The sequence below is a fragment of the Epinephelus moara genome, chromosome 21 (genome assembly GCF_006386435.1).
Source record: "Epinephelus moara isolate mb chromosome 21, YSFRI_EMoa_1.0, whole genome shotgun sequence".
Classification (NCBI taxonomy): Eukaryota; Metazoa; Chordata; class Actinopteri; order Perciformes; family Serranidae; genus Epinephelus; species Epinephelus moara.
In genome coordinates, this window is record NC_065526.1 from 26,395,435 (window position 1) to 26,416,817 (window position 21,383).

The following is a 21,383-nucleotide window of genomic DNA, read 5'->3' on the forward strand; positions in this document are numbered from 1 at the left end:
AACATGCACTGGGTACTGCCACTCAAATGTGCTGCTCTCCTCTGTTCTGTATCATTGTAATTTTCAAATCTTTGGGTTTTGGACTGTTTGACGGACATATCAAGCAGTATTCACTACTCTGTGACATTTGACATAAAAAAGAAAAAGTCAAGACAGTAACTGATGTTGAAAACTGTTGTTATACAATGTCAATTGGCCCGAGGTTGTGACTGATTGATCAGTTTGCTGCTTGCAGCCGTCACCTTGTATTTACTCATCCATCATGACGGTTATAACAAAGAGGACAAAACAGCAACACAGAGCAGCAGCTACTTTGCTTTGTTTTTTCAGTGTGGATGCTGAAACTCTCTCTGCACATTCCTGTCCAACATCAGAGAGAAATTAAACATTACTCTGTGAGAGGAATTAATTACCGTGTACTGCAAGTGCACATGGCTTCATCTACCTCCTCCTTCGAGGTTTCTGGAGGCTTAAAAGGGAAGGTTGCAAAGACAGTAATGTTATATAATTCTTCTTTTAGCGAGCTTACAAAGCTCTCTAAATAAAACTCCTTTCATTTTCTGTGTAGTCGCACCCAGATACATAGCCACTGAGATTAAACTAGAAAAGTGTAAAGAAGACATTTACAAAAATCTGTGCAGGTTACAGGTGAAGATTAAAGTTCAACCTTTCTTAGCATCAAATAAGTGTTTCTGGTCACTTTTGGACAAATTTCATGGATCCACACACTCAGTTTAACTAAAATAACCTCAATATAAGCATGGATTGGTGGCTAAAGGGAAAATCTTTTACTGTATTTTCTGACATTTCATTCATCACATGATTAATTTACTTAATGACACAGTATTTGGCAGATTGATCAATTGACTAAGTTTAAATAAACCAAATCAAATCTCAATAATTTAATTAAAATAGCCTCTTCTTCTGAGCTTCTACTACTTTCTATGTTTAGCCTTCTTTCCTATAACTATACAACATATGTACCTCACCATGCTTATGATGTAGTACCTGTGTCTGACTACCTAATCACTATCACTTCCCAAATCACTTTACTCCATTCAGGTGGCACATTTTCTGCTCCTGCAAAAACTAACCCACTGAGGTACATTATTTGACATTACCAGGCGTAGATAACATGGATTTGCATGCGATTTAATTTCGTCTCGCCATGACAGATGATGGACGAACTTGAACATGTTCAGATAAATGTCGAAAATACGGCAGATCCAACTGTCAGACTAAAACTGAAAGGACACACAAAGATGTTTCTAAGCAACTGTGGACTTATTTCTTAGAGGCCTGAAAGGAATTTATCAAAACAAACACAAATGCTTTATCTTTTTGTTTCATTCAGTATAAGAAATAAGCTGTATAAAAGCTAAAACACCCTCAAGGTCCAACCAACCAACCAACCAACCAACCAACCAAAGATAAAAGCAGCACTGAGATAAACAAGTCATTTGACTTCAAGACACAGTTCAACCTTTTGGTGAAAACACCTTTTCACTTTCATTTCTGAAATGAAAAGATCAGTTCCTCTCTCGGTATGTACGTAGCTACAGCCATAAGGCAATGAGCTTAGCTTAGCATGTGTATGCAACTGGAATCTACCAAAAAGCTAGCCTATCTCTGTCCAGTTTTGTAAAAAATAAAACATTTTCTGTACATGCACCTCTAAAAATTACAAGGAAATTATATGCTATAACTCATTTTACTTCACCTTCTGCGTGGTGATACAGTTGGTGAGTGTAGTTCAGTAGAAAGTAAATAGTTCCTACATGAAACTGCTCACAACAAGGTCTGTGGATTATCTTGAGGAAACAGGTCATGCAATTTGAGCACCACAAGCCCAGTGCCATCTAGTTCCATTATATTCAAGAGAAGGCAGACATCTCTATGGCAGATATCTCTAATACTTGACAACTCACACAAAAACCACGTAGATTGATAAATAGCTCTACAGGTAGGAGGAAAAATATGTATTTTTGATTTTGGTGTGAACTGTCCCTTTATGATAAGGTAGTTTCCTCTTGGCTCTGGCCAACCATTTAATCTGTTGGCAGTTGCGTGGAGGCTAGAACCTATCCCAGCTGACACTGGGCGAGAGGCAGGGTACACCCTGGACAGGTCACCAGACTATCGCAGGACTGACACATAGAGACAACCATTCACGCTCACATTCACACCTATGAGAGTGACCGATTTACCTAGCCTGCATGTCTTCGAACTGTGGGGGTAAGCCAGAGTACCCGGAGAAAGCCCACGCTGACATGGGGAGAACATGCAAACTTCACACAGGAGGGCTCCCCCACCTCAAGGTTTGAACCCCCCACCCTGGATTCGAACCAGGAACCCTCTTGCTGTGAGGCAACTGCACCATCGTGCATTTACCAATTCATTTTTAGTTTCTCATACTTTAGAATAAATAATGTTGAAGCACTATTTGTATCTTTACCACAAAGAGCACGCTGCTATATTGTTTGACTTTGATTTTGTTGTTTGAAATACCACCATTTTTGACTGATGTTCATTTCTAGTTGATTTTTAGGAGAGTATTGACAAGAAATACTGTTGAGAGTAGAGAGACTAAGTGGTGTCTGCAGGTATATCTTTTCAAACAACCTCTACCAGTGTATTTCACCTGAGATGTGAAACCCAGGGGACAAAAAAGCTGCCAAGCACTCAGGGCACCATTCTCTGCTGACCATAAAGCTCATGAGCTCACGGTAATAAGTGACAGCCCAAGGCCTCTGCATGTTATGCAGGCCTCCACTGTTATTTTCTCTCCTTGCTTCTGAGCTGCACAAAAGGCCCTTTAATAACCAGTTGTCACCTAATTCTATTGTAAATCCCAGGGGCTCCGCATCTGTGCATTATTGACTGAGCAGTCATCAGCTTCCGTCCAATCCTCAACAACTGTATGAGCTGTTTTTGAGCGGTTGCCGGGACACGGTTATAAACACAACTGTATACATGCATTATCTAAGTGATTTAATCTCCAGTGAACTTCCTCAGGTCCTTATCTAACCCCCGGGGCCCATTTGCAAACTGTCATCAACCCTTCTCGCAGTCGTTTTATGTGATAGTTTAAGTAACATTGTGACAATAAAAAAATCTATTCAGCTGAATTAAATTTCTGTGGATATCAATTATGAAATGCAATTTGCCAGTTTACTAAATTATAAGATGAGAGATGAAGCAACATTTTAATTAAGAATTACTAAGCTTCTTGAATGTGGGGATGGAGTGAGTTAGTCACTAACTGTATGTCTATTTTCTATTTACCGCCTCAGCTGAGGTGGACGTGCCGAGGGAAAGTATGCTAATCACATCTGATCCGCTCCATGTTTGAAACAGCTGGAGTTTGCTGATAATAACCAAGTAATAGCTAAACTGTAAGCTCCAACAATGAGGGCTGGTGTGTGTGATTGTGTGGGTATTGTCTGGTTAGAAATCCCTCTCTCTGCACATGAGCCAGCCACATATATCATCTTGTTTCTTTGTTTGCATTCCTTGTGCCGCTTTCAGACAGGGAACATGTACTAAGTGGCATCTACTGTCAGGCGAGGTGGAACTCCAGACAGCAGCAACCACATTACGAGCTCTCATTACGCCGAGACTTGGCCTCTTCACAAAAAGAGGGAGCGAATGTTACAATTACCAGGGAGATGAGAGAATCTAACGAAGACATGGGAGAGGGTTAGCAGTCCACAGTGGTTAGAGTGACGAGCCAAAGAACCCAGACACAATGCCTGTACCAGTTTGCTGTGCTATTGATCAGGTTTGCCTGCAGGATACACAAGAGGAGTATTCAAGATCAAACGTACAGAACTGTAGAGGAAATTAATGCAACTTGGTAATTTAAAAGAAATGAAAGTAAAGGAACAAATGAATTGGTTAGTGTAGGTAAATAATGTATGTTAATCACCTATTAATTAGTTTAAAATCTGTACAGTGGGGGCGTCAGTGGCTTGGTGGTAGAGCAGGCGCCCCATGTACAAGGCTGTTGCTGCAGCGGCCCGGGTTCGACTCCAGCCTGTGGCCCTTTGCTGCATGTCACTCCCTCTCTCTCTCCCCCCTTCACGCTCATCTGTCCTATCAATTAAAGGCTTAAAAATGCTGGAAAAAATATCTTAAAAAAAAAAAAAAAAAAATCTGTACAGTGAGGCTGCCAAAGGCTTTTATGGTGACAGTTTAAAAACCCCCATAATAATAGGTTCCTCTTAAAGGGGAATCAAGCCCATTTTCAAAATTCAATTTCAAAAATTATTCTTTAAGTTTCCTTCAATTTAGGGTGGAAATACCACCTCATTTCAACAGCATTTTCAATTCAATCTAATTCATACTCATCATATTTTGAGGCTTGACTGCCACAGTCTTTATAATAATGCCGGGGCAGCCTTTTGCGTTGTATTTTGATGCAGATGGGGTTAGCAGTAAGTCATGTAAGTCATGTAATATGATTAAGAAGGGGTCGTCGCTTAGGTTTAGGTAACAAAACTACTTGCTTACTTTAATCACGATTTGACTCATGTGACTAAGACTGACTAACGACTAACAACTGACACAACTCATATGACTACCAAGTGACTAATGACTTGCGTGACTAATGACTGACTAACAGGTAACTAACGACTCACATGATGAGTGACTAACTACTGACTAATGACGCACGTGGCTAATGACTGACTAACGACTCACTTAAGGTGACTGACATGACCAAATAAATCAAAGTTGACTCTAAGTCACGGGAAACTAAAACCAGTCTACTGGGTCAAAGTCCTGTGCTTGTTGGACCCATCCACCCCCCCTCCTACCCTCAAAGTGGACTTTCATGCTCTTCAAACCATGTCCATTGCTCTGAACATCTAATAAATGTATGTTTGAGTTTATTTAGGGGTTGGTTGAAAGCTTGGTGTGTCTCATACAGACACTAAAGGGTGCCCTCGGCGTCATAATAGTGATGATGGGGATACTGCCTTTAGTCATATTTTGCAATCCGGGAGTGAGACCAGGCTGGCGTTTGGGTCAACATGAGACCCTGAAGAAGTTCTCAGTTCTGACCACTGATGCATTGTTAGCAGCTTATGATGCTCCACACCTCTATTCAATCAAAGAAAACCTAATTTACACAAACAGCAAAAGTAAATTATTCTGCACAAAGAAAAAACATTTAATTGGAGGAGTTACAGAGTGTTAATGCTAATCTCCCTCAAATCTGCAGTGGATGATTCTGACTTAATTCTTTAAACCATGACTCAAAATATGACTCATCCTGATTAATTAATTCACAGTATTATTTATGAATCCAAGGCCGACAAAACAATTAAAACCTTAACTGCAACCACTGAAGAGAGACTCCCAAAGCAAATTTAAAAACATGCTCATGTTGAATCTCACTGCCTACAGTCTTTATGTTATGATTATGTATTATGTGTGCGTGTATACAGATTCTTTTTCTGCAGGGATGCACCCAAACAACTTTTTCCCTTTTCTTGTTTTTCTGTATATGTATATGTCTTATTTATCTACATATGTGTGTATCGTATGTGATGAAATCGTGTTACTCTTTGTGCATATATATGTATCTATGTGCTTCCATGTGTGTGAATATGTTTGCATGACTTTATTCAAGTGCGTGCATGCACTTCTGCGATGATGCAAAGATGAGGTTGTGTGCACTTGTCTATGTTTATGTGCATGTGTGTATGTCAGCGTATATGTATTGACTGTGTGCATATGTTTGCGCATGTTTACCTCTGTTTGTGTGTGTTTAAGACACACTCAGTAATTGGTGTGAAACAAGGAATAAGACACAATACAAGGAACACAGATTGCCTTCTTGCGCTGTTTGTTAACTGACTGGAGCAGACGGACTCTATACAGCCAGTTAACCTCCCATGACTGCCTACATTAACAAGCCATTCACATGTGTTAACTGGAAAGATGACGAGATAAAGCTCCGAGCCATCTTTCACTAAACGTACCTCCAGGAGAGCCCCATCTGGTTTTGCCCGCAGGAGCCCACTAACACACGTTTAATCACCATTTGGAACCGCAGTTTGTAGACTGTTTGATATTTACGCTTGTGCTGTACTTCAGCGCCTCCTTAAGTAACACATTAACAAAACATGGCAGTTGATGGATATGCTCACTACAGAAGGCACTGAGCAAAATGTGCAGCGCTTTTGATATAGTGGCTGTAAATGGAAATAAAGAATGTAAAGTAATGACCACTGAGGGAATTCTAATCAGGAGATGTTTCAACTGGCTGCAATCTCTACAATCCTCACCGCTATATTCCACAAAATCCCCTTACATCTTACACAGTAGCCCTCTAAAGTAACCAAAACTAAATCCTAAGTGCTATATCATCGGCAACTGGACAACGTTTCACCTCTCGTTCAAGAGGCTTCTTTAGTTCTAATGGTTACCAGGATTACCATGACCTGAATGACTGAGAATCTTCACCAACGTAAGACCTAAACTGAACTAATCTAATGTTTAAAACTATGCATTTGATTCCTGGATCTTGTGGGCAGTGCTACACAGTGAGGTAGGGAGCTACAGACTAAATAAATTTAGCAAAGAAAACTCAAAACATGTAACTTCAACATCTGCGCTAGCAAGCCATGCTAGCAGACAGAAATAGGTCCTGCCTAAATTTCTTAACTCATTTTACTCTCAATGAAAAGTATTAGCAATGATTTTTCAAAACAGATATAATTTTTCACATCTTACTTTAATATTGAAGCAACAAATCAAAAACACAAAACAACACATTTTTGAAAATTTAATGACAAATGTTAGTATTACTTTGGTCATTTTGGGCACCAGTAATTACACAGGAAGTCAGTGCAATCTTGGAGAGACTGGACTATGAAGACAAAGTAACTAATCAATAATATGACATTTAACTAAATAATATACCTTTTATAATAACTGCTGATTTACCTTGTGAATTAGATCACATCTGAAATACCATCTGGAACAATGACTCCAGTACTCTGGAGCAGAGAAAATATTCAGCTCCCCCTGGAATATAAATCCTGTCCAAATGGGACTTGAGACTCTGATGTCCTTCTTGGTCGTTCCCTGTAATGCAGCTAAAATGACCAGATTATACAGTCAGGCTTTACTCACACTGACCCAGATAGACCCCAGCCCATTCCCTAACCACTCTAAAAGTCATTTAGTGCTCATTTAAAAGTTGATAAATGATAAGTGGCTTTAAATGCGATGAAGAGGATCAATCCTTCTAAAAGCAATCGACCATTGTGTCACACACTTGGCCACTCAACTGTAAAGGATACATTTCCATTAGGGGGCTCCAGCAAAGAAACACTGCTGTAGAATATATACTGTATCGTAGCATCTGTGTCGTCAGAATAACATCGATAACACATTCATTGTTCCTACATTGCTGATTTACACTGTAGTGCCTCTTTATGGAAAATGAATTCTCCTTTCTTGTCTCACAAAACTGGCAGTAATGCTTTATTGATCCTCAGGAAACAGGTCAAAACAGAGCGACAGCTGCAAGGTATTTTAAGCCTTTAGTGGGACTGATGCTTGACAACACAAAGACTGTGCACCTGCCAGTCAAAGGGCAGAGTCCTTGCTCAGTGTGACACTAGTCTACCTGTTCATTTCAGGAACACTGAGCTTTGACTGGGCAGCGAAATGGAAAACTGTTGTTTCACTGTTGAATAGCTGAGCAGCAGCAGCTGAGACACGTTGACCTGAGGCATTGTGAGTACAAACAGCACGGGCTCAAGGTTAGTGCTGACATAAATATTACACTGTAGACGAGATCATACAGTCACACTGACTGGTTTATAGCTCATGTTAATTATGCAATTATAAGCTCATGTTGTTATAACACCATATAGTCTCTCTCTTAATGAGAAAATAGAACATCAGCCAAACTCCACCAGTCAATATCCTTGATAATAAGGCTTCTTTCACATCCTAATGGACCCTCTGCAGCCTGCAAACCCTGCTGCTGAAATGTTACTTCAGGGATCTATATTGGGAAACTTATGTTGCTGATTCAAAACTGTATAGTAGTGTAACTCCAAAAGTGAAACGTTTTCCTCTTATAGTAAGTTCAAGTAAATATGATATTAATGAAATTACACTTCCTCATTATATTCAGGATGCCCCAAAGGTCCTTGAGGATGTTCTAGGTGTTTAATTTAATCTAATCTTTGCAATGAAATATACAGAAACAGAGATTGGTCATGCTTCCATTTTTTTCCGATGCCATTATCTTCTCCATTATCTTGAGTTAATTTCGTTATCTCGAGAAAATGGGCTTCATTATCTCGAGATGATGAGATAATTATATAAAGGTTGTTTCATACTGACATTGATTTTTGCTGTCACCACAACCTGGACCTGAGGAGGAATGCTAATGCTAGCTACAGTACACCACCTCACTTCTATACAGTGGTACAACTCAGAGCTGCAGGACCTGCTGATGACTCAGCATGTGTTGAAATACCATGAATGGAAAGTACCGCCAAGTGAGAATCAGTGTTAACGTTAGCATCCAGCTTCCACTTTCATGTGGAATACAAACTGAACAGCACGATGGGTCCTCACCATCTTTTGAGTGTTGTAAAGGGACAGAAAGCTTCAATTGCCAGCGGTACATAACCAATGCTATGAGGGTTTGTTGAAAAAACATTCGTAGGCTACAGGGCTACTTTCACACAACAAAAAAGTACGTCTCCAAACAACGCTGGCTCACAAATGTAAGTCACTAGCTGCCTTGGGAGACGCCCACCCAGAGGCCTGAAGCTTAGACGCTGTTTCCACAAATGTGACCTCTTTGAGAAGCAGTAGGCACAATAGCATTATCTGCATCATCACAGTTCATATTTCCCTACACAAAGATAATTCAAATTACCGTTCGACTGACTGCTGTGCCAAGTAGATGCACACATATTATTATAATTAATTTAATTGCTCATTTGGATACACTTTGATCCACATATAAAACTGTTTTAATGTTTACATCTTGCCAAAGAGTCTAAATGCCCTGACAGTGCCCCTGAGACGTTGTGCAGCATCTGATGTCAAATACATCAAACCCTGGTGGTGTGACTCAAACCACAGAGCAAACGACGCTGTCGCCCTTACATCTCACGCTGTTGGAGATAAACCCTGAGGGATAACAGCAGCAGTGTGTGGTGTGTGTGACCAACTCGTTTACATATTTGGCTTGTAGCAGGTGAATGAATAGCTCATTGTGTGTGTTGGACTCTGAAACTTGTCTGGATGCCAAAAGAAAGACATAATATTTACCAGTTTGTTACAGGTTGAAACATCTGCAGTGCAGTGAATAGGGAAATAATGAATAGTTAAAATTAGAGAACAATTAAGCATTTTTTGTAAGTCCGCCCATCCTTAGCCTTAGGTTTTCTGTTCCTGAAGCTGTTTCTCTTCAGAGTGAAAGTGATAATCTAAGGTTAAGTCTTGAAAAACAGTTCTGAACTAAGCACAGAATGATGGCCGTGGGGTCTGCTTTGAAGGAGCTCTCATGTTGTCCCACATAATCTGCACTAAATATGAAAATCAGCTGCTCTTTTGAACAATGAATTGGGTCAAAATGACACATTCATAGTTGTTTTGTACAGAAATTAAAAATTAGTTATAAATGCTTGTACACCCCTGTGGAACATTTGCGCAGTAAAAATATTCAGACTCAGGTTTGGTCGGCAGAAATATATGTCTGACCAATGACATCCTTTGTTCCAACTGATGTCATACCTCCAATTCTGAGCTAGCTTGCTGCAAAAATGGGGAAATGTCTTATCAGTTTAGTTAAATAAGGACAATACATGACGTGAGATCCCCCAGCAGCTGGGATATGATGAAGATGGTACTGTAGCTGATACACACTTGATAAGATTATATGTTGGGCACGGTACGGGGCTAGCCACAACAGCTAGCGTCAAATTTGGGGTCCGATTAGTTGATGTATTGTGTTATCGTTAGCCTCTTGTATCTGTATTGGATAGGTTTTTCTATGTGGAGTGGACTTGGGCGCTATTTCGGAGGATACTCACTGGGCTAAAATGGAATACGACAGCTCAATAATTTGTTGTCATCCGAAAATTTTGCACATATTTCTGCACCAAATTTTCGCATTACAGCTGTTATCACGTACAATAGCAGTTGTGGAAGTTTTAGTCTGCAGATAAAACAATGTCTACTTAAGATTCTGACAGAATGAAATATCAAAATACTTGGACAAAGTGCTTACAGAGGGAATCTGCATTTGAATAAATCTGATAGACACTCACCTGGTCTTCAAAGGACAAGGCCTGTCCGACATCTCGAGGAAACCCATCTATGACGATACCATCTGCCTCTGGGATCTTCATAATCTTCTGCTTGATCTCAGTTATTGTTGTCTCCTGGAGAACAGTGGCAACAACAGGTTTCATAATTATGTGCAAATGTCATAAGGGCAATAAACAAGACAATTACTCTATTAGCAGGGGGTTAATTGGATTTTTGTTTAATACAAGTAACTCAACAATTAGCCTGATGCTTGAGCTCCTGGTTTCCTGAACTCCTGTTTCACTTCACTTTGTTACTTTTTAAATGCTAAACAATGTGGGCAGTTCTCTGAGTGAGCGACTGGTGTCGTGGGACATTTCAACAACAAATTTATAAAGCAAAAATGTTTATGGTTGTAATTATAATTAGCTTTTCCAGCAGGAGCATGAAGGAGGAGATTAGTGCCGTTAATGTTGTTGCAATTCCCAGATTCATCAAGGTTGCAGATTAGTTAAAACCCCCTGAAAATTAATAATGAGGAGCTGATTTAGAATCATAAAGAAGGTGAACGGAAAACTATGACAGCACATTGGAGAATTCCACAATATAATTAATCACTTTATCCAACTGTACTTTAATACATCTGAATCCAGCAGAACAACTGTTGTGATTGTGCCACAGGCCACAGAATGCCAGCATCCCCTAGCATCAATTACTTCCTCACGGCTGAAGGAGGTCAACATGTTCTAATGTATTTAATTTCCCCGAGCTGAATGCATCATACGATATGGCAGAGATACATGAGCAACTCTCAGCTCTAAAAATAACATCCGTGGCCCGACGCTGAGTAACACAGACGTTTAATTTCCCTCCACCCACAGAATAACGGCAGCGGCCTGACAGACTACACAGAGATTAAACCTAATCTAGATTCCATTGAACAGATTAATGTATTTGTGTACAATAAAATGAGAAAAGCTACTCCAAGAAAAGCCCTCCGATCTGCTGCACGGCTCCATGTCTGGGCTCTCACAGTAGTGCCAGGCATCAGACAGTAATCTCTGACTCTCAAAGAGACGATCTATTTACAGCACTGTACCAGCAAACATACAGCAGCTGGAGAGAACCATCCTAAAACTGCTGCCCAAAATACAACCATGTTCACTTACTGAATTCTTCCTATAAACATTCGATATAATGAACTATTTTTTGACCCTTATGAATTATCGTTATTTTGCACCATCACAAACAGGTGCAGTCTAATAAATGTGACACATTACTTTGGGATTATTTATAAAAAAAAAAGAAGGGTTCACCCACATGCTTTTAGGTAACCTACTTTTTTTTTTAACACCGCAGAATTTTTAGGGCACCACGCAGTGTATGAATTTCATACACTAGAGCTTAGACACTCAGTTAAGACTGCTGTATGTAAATGTGGTGCACTATATAGCAAATAGGGACACATGAGGACACAACTGAAGCAGTACCTCAGCAGCAGCAGAGAACAGATGGAAATAGACTTGAAGCATTATGCATTTATGCTTGTGTAGCGTGGCGGTGGAAAGTAACAAATTACATTTACTCAACTTCACTACATTTTAGAGGGAAATATTGTGCTTTTTTTTTCACTGCATTCTCATTCTGCATTGCCTATTTCTCATCTCACATGTTTTCAGAAACATATTTTAGTGTATACTGCTAAGCTGTAAAATGAAGATCAAATCAAATCAAACTTTATTTGTATAGCACTTTTCATACATTAAAAATGCAGCACAAAGTGCTTCACTTGTTAGTGACCTGGCTGCCATGTTGAAAACTAAACCCCACCAACCGCCCGAAGCAAACTTTCTCATTTAACAGCTAAACAGTACACTAAAATGTGTTTCTGAAAACATCTGAGCCAAGAAATAGTCAGTGCAGTATCAGAATTCTGATTCATATTTGATCAGCACTGCAGAGTTGGAAGGTTCGACCGTAGTTCACAAGCAGTGATTGACATGATTGACAGCTAAATTGGAGACTCCTTGGGTCCTTTTGCTTATTTTCTTGATTCTTGAAAGTGCCATTAGGAGCACTATGAGGACGCAGAGGAACATGCTTTGTTTCACCTTATGTACATGTACTGTCAGGATGTAGTGACAGAAAAAACAACTTTTTGTCATATTTGCTAAAACAGTTACCTATGTATGACTTTAAAGTATTTCCACAAAGCGGTGCTATTACGTTAACCTCAGTAAAACATCTGAATACTTCTACCACTATTAAAATGCAAGTTGTGCTGACAGCTGATAAATATTAAGGTGTATCTGTTCTGTCAGACGGGTGTGAGCCAGGCAACTGAAAAATGCAGCTGAGATGCCGCCTTTGCTTTAAAGAGCTCTAATTCGTGCATAAGGTCTACTATGAAAAAAAAAAGTTTGAAAAACAGTCAAACTTTTTTGGTTTGATGTTCTTTGGAACATAAAACGTGTTAGCTGTGTCCCAGTTCCATACTGCATACTGGTTGTAAACAGGCTTTGAGGCTTGCAACCACTAAACATAACATGACAGAAAAAATGACACTAATTGCAAATGATGGTGACAACCCAAAAAGACTTTGTAAGTAAAAAACAAACCAAAAAAAGGGGATAAAAAGTTTTCAAGCCAGTACAGACGAGTTTTAGAAGTGTTCAGAATAACAATATGACAACTGGGCTCCATTGGCTGAAAACACCAAGCGTCGGGGTCAAAACTCAGTAAGTGGACCCTGACTCTGTTTCATCAGCTGCTGTTTCCAGGATCAAGAAGGAGCTGTCAATAATGGAGCTAATAATGGAGCTACTAACAACTACAGAAAATGTAACTAATTACCTGTGGTAGTGAGACAACCACAGAACAAAATAATAAGTAATAAATCTTTGGAAAAACTATTTGCTTTCTCTTTGTGAAGTTTAATTAATAGTGTTTTTCCAAAATCTAAGTCTGATTGACATCCACTGGTGCTTTTACTGTAGCGATGGTAAAGTATTTCTACACAGTTTAAGCTAGTCTTTAGTTGTCTTTAAAGGGCACCGGATTCTGCTGAACCATCTTAACATGAAGATTTTTCCATGGTCTGGGGATATAAAAGCACAAGTGCTATTAGTCTTTAATTTTAGACCAGACTGTCAAACATCCAAGATCCTCTTATGCAGAGACCTGTGGGATTTCTGAGGGAACAGAGATTCTGATAAATACTGAGTCATATGACCTTGCAGTGAGTTACAGACAAACAGCGAGAACTTGAAGTTGATGTGGCTGTTGGCTGAGAGTCAGTAAAGTGGTTCTGCGTGTTTGCTGGATTTTGAACCACAGCTGAGCACAGATACAGTGCTCAAAACTACAAGAATAAACCCATGAATGATGTTTTTTTCAGCCTACCTACAGAGAGAAATGTCTAAATTATAAAAATATGCATTTAAAAGGAATAGTTTAACATTTTGGGGAATATGCTTACTTGCTTTTTTGCCTGAGAATTGAATGAGAGGATCGACACCGCTCTTATGTTTGTGTGCTAAATATAATAGATAATTAGTTTGGCTCAGCAGATAGACTGGAAACAGGGGGAACAGCTAGCCTGGCTCTGTCCAAAGACAAAATATCCACCTGCACCTATAAAGCACCTCACCAATAAACACATTATAACTTGTTTCTTAAATCCATCAAAAAATGGACATGTAAAAAGGCAAGTTGTGCTTTTATGGGAAGCTATGTGTTGGATTATTTCAAGCCAGGGTGGCTGTTTCACCAGTTTCTAGTCTTTATGTTAAGCTGCTAACAGTCTGTCAGCTGTAGCTTCATATTTAAAGTCCAGATGAAACAGCATTTTGAGGGTATCTAGCTTCAGTTTCGTGACATATTACAGAGTCAAACAGGATGGGCAGGTGGGCTATAACATTGGGAAGACTTTGATTTAAAAAATTTGAAAAGGGTTAAAAAGGCATTTTTCGTTTCATCTCGACTTTAACAGATGTAAGAGTAGTATCAATCTTCTTAAGTGTGGATAAATTCCAAAAAATGTCAAACTATTCCTTTAATTTGCTTTTAAGAACATAACTCTCAAAGTGAAAACTCAGATTTCTTACATGAATCTTCAGTTAGACTCAGTAATTAGCAAAATTACAGCATTTTCTGATTTCTGTTGTTGAAGCGGAGAAAATATATTAGTTATCCAACACTAAGCTCTGCAGCTCTCCTAATTGTTGATTGATAAAGCTATTTGGATCATATGGTATAAAAGGGGAGAATATAACAAGCTTAGAATCAGTAATATGTCACTCAACACATCATATATATTTACACAATCAACACTGTCATCAGGGCCCCTGTTTAAAGCTGCTGAGTAATAGTTATTTACAGTATTTTGCCTCCCATCATGAAGAAACCAAATTCTCCTCTCCACTTTGCTAAACTCATCATGGCAAGAAACGAAATGCCTTACAGACACACCCGTCACTTTATCATATCTAATATGTCTGCAGCTCAGCCTACTTTGCTGTTTATCACACTGGTTCCTGGACTGACATCTGGTGAACGGCCAGATGGGAGATGCGCCGTCGTGCCAGAAATGTGAGGATGGGATGATAAATGATGAGGTGGGCGCAGTTATTGAAGATAATTCACGAGGGGACGCGAGCTAAGAGCTGTCAGTCACGAAGCAGCCGGGGGTCCGCGGTGTCCGTGTTAGAGCCTTGTACCTCGCTGCATCAACAATGCATCATGGTGCCCAGGTTGACAGTAAAGACCCTCGTCTCAGGTGTTTTTATAATGTTCATCAAAATGAATCCAGACAACCAGAATCACTTAAATTGCTTCAGCCTATTTCTTATATAAGACAAATCCCAAATAAGTGCTTCTATTCTCATGTTTGTTCTGATAACCAAACCTCCAACCAAAGTAGCATTAAATAAGCTCAGGCACATACTTTACCCATGAGTCTGTAGTGAGCCATGCGTGACATAGTGTGTTTAAAACTAAGGACTGAAGCCAGCAGAGGCTTACAAGGACTTGCAGCAGCATATATTTATGAGCTTTTGTGCCCGGATCCTGCAACAAGTCTCCCCTCACCCCTGCCCTACTCTTAAAACCACAAGGGCCGGCAAAACTCTGGAACAACCTCCCTGTTGAAATTTCGACATGACTTCCATTAAATCTTCACCAGTAAAGCAAATTTTTATAGACTTCAGGAGGTCTTTGTAGATTGAACCTCATTCTCCTTGTGTTGTCACGTTTTCGTCTGTTGTACTTTGTGACAATTTTTAACTCTGTTCTGAAAAGTGCTGTATAGATAAAGTGTGTTCTCCCTATTATTTCCTTCCTCACAACCAAAAAGGCTGCATTCATAATCAACTTACTGTCCCAGAATTAAATCTGAAAGATAAATGATAAGCAAACACAGATGTCATAAAAATATTCAATTAATTTTCTTGTATAATAAAACCTAGTTTGAAGTTTGGTCTCAAGTACACACACTGTCTTGCATCATGGGCATGGAGATTCATTCTTGATCTTAAAAGTATATCTGTGGTTTTTCCAGTACTTTTTGACGCAGAATTCTTCAGCAAATTAACCTTGATAAGGTGTGATAATCTATGATGATGATGATGATCTATCTACACTATGATCTCAGTACTGAAAAATGGTCACGTGCTAACAGGTGGTTAGTTGTCCTCATCCAATGCCCATTTGTAGAAAACCTAAATCAATAGGAAAGACTGTTTTTCCTTAAGACAACAGAGGGACCATTTGTTTATCATTTATATACATTTGTACCAGTCTATAATGTCAAGAACGATTTAACAACTCCATTGACTTTAGGACCATCGCTGACTTATGATTGGCTCTGTTGTGCCATGAAGTGAGGCAGGCCCTTCCTTTCAACACATGCCCTTTAATTGGGGCAAAGCTTTAATTGGTGATTTTTCTCAATAGGAAGTGCCGCTATTGTCTGTCATTTCCCAGAGTGCAATGATGGTGCAGTGAGTCCGACATTATGAAAAACCCAGAAACACTGACCAATCAGAGTAGACTGGGCTTTCTTAGGAGGGGGGATTTAAAGAGACTGACACTAAAATTGATCGTCTCAGACAGAGGGTGAATACAGGTGTCCCAGCACAGACAGTATTAGGAAAATGAAGTATTTTTTGAACATTAAAGCATGTAAACATGTTCTAGTAGAAACTCAGAGTAGAAGTATGAACCTGAAAATTAGCATAATAGGTCCCCTTTAATTACCAGTGATTGAGCGTCTTGATTCCAACTGCATCACAATGTGTTGAAAACCTTTCATTGATCAATAAATACATGAAGGTAATTGAACTGTCTGGGTATCCAAGTCTGCAGGATGCTTTACATCTCAATGAGGTCTTCATAGAAAGTGTTTAGCAGCCATCCATAGCATAAGTGATTTGTGTTTAATGGGTTTAACCATGAAAAAACACCTTTTATGTTATGGTGTAGTCCTCCCTCTGAGCTTGATGTGCAATTTGTATTTCAATCAACATTGTATTCTTGATTTCATACACATATTGAAGTGTCATGTGCGTTTTCCATAGTGTTTCAATGAATGAATGCGCAAACAACCACAGGGGGTCTGTGCCCATTTTCTTCCCAAGCAGAGTCATTATCTTGCAAACAAGGATGCTAATAAGATGGATAAGCATCCCTCTCTGTAGCCCGCTTGTGATATGGATGCTGCTAATTAGTCCCTTCTTACATCCTTGCTGTGATAATGACCTGCGAGTGACTGGACACACTTCCTCTCATATTCTCCCTGTTTCTCACACACACACACACACACACACACACACACACACCCCTCTCCCTCCCTGTTTCTGTGCTACCTGTGGTGCCAGCTCTCCATTGGTGATGATTTTAGCAATCAGGCTCCACTTTCTGTTGCTTGTGGCGTTGTGGATCATCTTCTTCCTCAACAGCTCGCCCACGGACACATACTGGAAGCCGTAGCGCTCGGCAATCTTCAGGCTCTGTGTTCCTTTGCCGCTGCCAGGGCCACCTAGGCACAGAAGGAGAGCTGTTGATGTTTTGGGAGAGATTTGGTGTGTGAAATGTGTCTGTGTGAGTGTGAAACATTATGCGTGTGGGTGTGTTAGCGTAGGCGCACGTGTGTATTAGTGAGAGAAACCCGGCCTATGTGAGACTGTGTGTGTGCGTGCATGGCTCTGCTTGTGTTTGCACATTTGCGACTGAGTGTGTCTGACTGCGTGACTGTGTGTAATTGTTTGTGTGTGTTTTGCGGGGGAGAAGAAGGGCATGTGGGGGGGTGGATGAGACAAACAGGTATGTGTGAACCTCCTACATTTGCTACCAAATCCTCTTCATTTTGATCTCCATATTTCAAAGGAAAGAAGGATGTGTTAGCTTGATGCTGGATAGGTTGGTAACATTATCATGAATATATATCACGATAGCTACTGTTTTAACATCAGTGCAACAGAATTTTACACATAACGATATCATTATTCCTCAAAAAGTAAAAAATATATGTCAAAACCACATTTTGGAATCAAGGGAAGATAGTTATTAGCAATGACGTCTTAATGGTGCAAAATGGACATACTATACAAGCTGTCAATTTTTGAGAGGCATGAATAATTGCCTGTAAAAGCCATCTGACACCCTGAATGCTGCTTTTACTGAATTTCATTCCAGGATTTTAAAAATGCTACTGTTACCACAGAAATGTCAACTGCTCCAAAAATGACTCCTGGTTGAAAGCCCGGCCAGAGTGAAGTGAAATTAGTCGGAGAACAAAGCGTGTGTCGCTATCGGAAATGATTTCTTTTAGGGAAGAGGAAGAGAGTGTCCGCCCAAAAGTAAAAAAAAACATTATAAATCAGAGACAGCCAAGTTTCAATGAAGTAACTGTAATGTGTCCCACAACTGAATTCCAAGTGATGCTCTCAATTGTGTAAAAGGTACAGTGTACTTACAGTTGGGGTTAATGAGAGACATTTTGACTTGTCATAGTAAGAAAAGAACAGCAATGTCTATTTCCAGAAATCATGACCTGGTTACTCTATAATCCACAGACCTTGTTGTGAGCAGTTTCATGTAGGAACTATATTCTTTCTAAGGAACTACACCCACCGACTGTATAACTGCACAGAAGGAAGTGTGCATCTACTACTAGCTCACCTAGCACCACTGAGCATGTAAACATTACAGCTCAGCCGAGGAGGATGTCATTAATGTTTACATCTTGCACTTGTGAGCACGAGCCTGTCATCCATTAATAGATGCACGCTTCCTTCTAAGTGATATCTGTTAGTAGGTGTAGTTTGATAGAAAGAAAATAGTTCTTACATTAAACTGCTCACAACAAGGTCTGTGGATTATCTTGAGTAACTGGATCATGATTTCTGGAAAGAGACATTGCTGTTGAGTTTTTCAAATGTTTTTTTTTGGCTCTTTGAGCACCACAAGCCGAGTGCCATCTAGTTCCATTATATTGGAGAGAAGGCAGACATCGTTACAGGTGATATCTCCAACAGTCGGCAACTTGCACCAAAATAATCTAGACTGATAAGTAGCACTACAGGTAAGACCAAAAATATGTAGTTTTAATTTAGTGGTGAACTGTCCCTTTAACAATTTCCCACTGAGAATTATGAGCCATACACAATGCAGCCATTATTTATGTTTATAACGTTTTGTCTATGATCATTATGTCTTATGAAAAAAAGTCTCATAGATTTAACAAAATATCCTCGTCATGCAGAAAAGAGCCAATAAAGTGAAAGTTTTGCAATACAAGGAAGGAGTAGGAGGATCAGAGGGAAACTATAATATGTATTCAGCAAATGAGCACTTTATCTCACATCTGAGTATTTCGTAATGTTCGACCCACCCTCCTCCTCCTCCTCTTCCTGACCACACGAGTGTTCGTCAGTCTGTCTCTCTCTCTCTGCAAACCTGTCAGGCAAAACATTTGCCACGATCCACCAACGAGATGACAGCTGCTGCCATCCTGTTTTTCCCTTTAAAATGGGGCACAATGTGCTCACAAAGACGAGATAGAAACTGGCTTTGTGCTGCGAGGACAAATAACTATCATCCACACTGCAGACAGACAGAGTGAACATCCCAGGTAGACACAAAAAATCAAAACATGCTGAAGCAGATGGGCTGTCAGAGGGGTTTTTAGGAGCTTTTACCCGATATCCAAGTCCTTTTCTTGCTTTTTTAAAAACCTTAGATAAACTATTTTCAAGAGGGTTTATAAATAGTGGCACTTATTCAGCCCAGCTTGACCAGTGTCATTACTCTCATCTTATATACAGCTGCCATACTTAGTTCATATGATTAATGAAAGTATTTGACGGGTTAATGCAGGCCCATCAAGGAAATCAGATTAGGAGTGCGTGAGTGCCTAACACAGTGAGTGACATGCAACAAGATCTCCCCGCTGATACCAACAGAGAGAGGCGGGGCTACTTTCAAAATACCAGGATAAACACACTGCAAGTATACACACACAAACACACACACACACACACACACACACACACACACACACACACTCCCCAACTCTTTGATTCCCTGCCAGGCCATTTATTTTTAGATCATCAGCGAGGCAAATATAAACTTTGTATTTTTGTTGCACTTTTTATATAAATGCATAAAGCTCTGATCAGAGGCAGTAAATAGACACACAGCGTCTTTCTATGTTTACACATAAAAGGATCTTTACTGCCTCGTCTTATCTAATGGAAAACATGACTCAGCAGGAATCCAGATCTACAGCAGCAGATGAGGATGCATTTTTGCCCCAAACTTTCCTCATTCTTGTGTTATGTAAGCAGATGAGCAGATATTTATAGTTTGAATGTTTGTGTTTCTCATGTACTGGTCCTTTACCAATCACGAGGATGACTTTGGGTCGTGGTCTGGATGGATCAAACACCTCGTACTCCTCTATGAGCTCCGCTGTCTCCGACAGGTCTGAGTCGCTCTCGATGGAAAACTGGCTGATGGGAGGGAGGCGGTCATAACGTCTGTAGGGGAAATTAGGACTGTCGGGCAACACTGTAACACACACATACACACAAAGGTAGAGATGAGAATCGATTCGTCTGCTTTTTTTGTGGTGTATTAGTAAAAAAACGATTTTATTCCAGAGCCTGAAGCTCACTATTAAAACATCTTAATTATCATCGTCACTTACTGTCAGTCACTTCAAAGGTGCAGATGTCACATTATTTCATAAGCTGCTAATCCCATTTCAGAACCCCCCAAAAAAGTCATGCCTCCTTTAACAATCAAACAGTGGATCTGAGATGAAACCGTCTTAGTGTGATGAATTCAATGCTTCATCCAGTTTAGTAATTATACAGCTGTCTCTGCTGATGAAAGCACTGATTGTAACACATTTAACAAAGACAGAAATCATTATTGCATGCTGTTCCAGGGGAGAAAAGCTGCTATACAGAACCAATATTGTCTCTTTACACGGCATTATAGGGATGAGAATGGTATTGATCATGCAGTGACAATACGTATACCGTAGAGGTTTTGCTCAAACTAAATGGAACAGAGATGCTGTTTTATGCAAACAACTTAGCAAAACACACAGAAGGTTGCAAATAACAACTGATGCTGCCTCACCTGCAGGAATCTACAGGCTTACTTTTGCCCTTTTAACATTTTTAACACCCTGATCAGTCAATCAGACTGAGATAGGAATAACTTAGGAGGCGAGAGCAGCCTTCCCCTTTCGCAGACGTCATGAAACACGGCAGATTGGAGCTTCAGCTTTCAGCCAAGAGGGGAATTGCGGGACAGGAAAATCTCTCTCCCTGATTAGACTGAAGTTCCCAGCAGCTCAGCACTGCAGCTGGCAAAGCTTCCAGGCATCTTTACCAACATATTAAGAGGAGTGAGATGAATCTGAATTACTCAGAGCAGTCTGCCCTCAATACTTTTTAACAGTGAAGATTTCTCTTTTAGAAAAAAATATCTGCTCATGCTTGCATTGTTCTGTGGAGTGAGTGATTGGCCTGTAAGCTGCTCACACACATGACTCTATTCTACGTTATTCTCATGGTAGA

The 21,383-nt window shown here is 39.9% G+C and overlaps 1 protein-coding gene across 1 annotated transcript in view; it reads right to left on the minus strand.

Moving 5' to 3' along the window:
- Nucleotides 1-21,383, minus strand: part of ak5 (adenylate kinase 5) — a 100,891-nt gene that overhangs the window by 76,362 nt on the left and 3,146 nt on the right. The window contains exons 3-5 of the mRNA XM_050033785.1: nt 20,194-20,361; nt 17,157-17,329; nt 10,314-10,427 (exon numbers count right to left, since the gene is read on the minus strand). Of these exons, the coding sequence (XP_049889742.1) occupies nt 10,314-10,427; nt 17,157-17,329; nt 20,194-20,361 (455 nt within the window). The remainder of the gene's footprint in view (nt 1-10,313; nt 10,428-17,156; nt 17,330-20,193; nt 20,362-21,383) is intronic.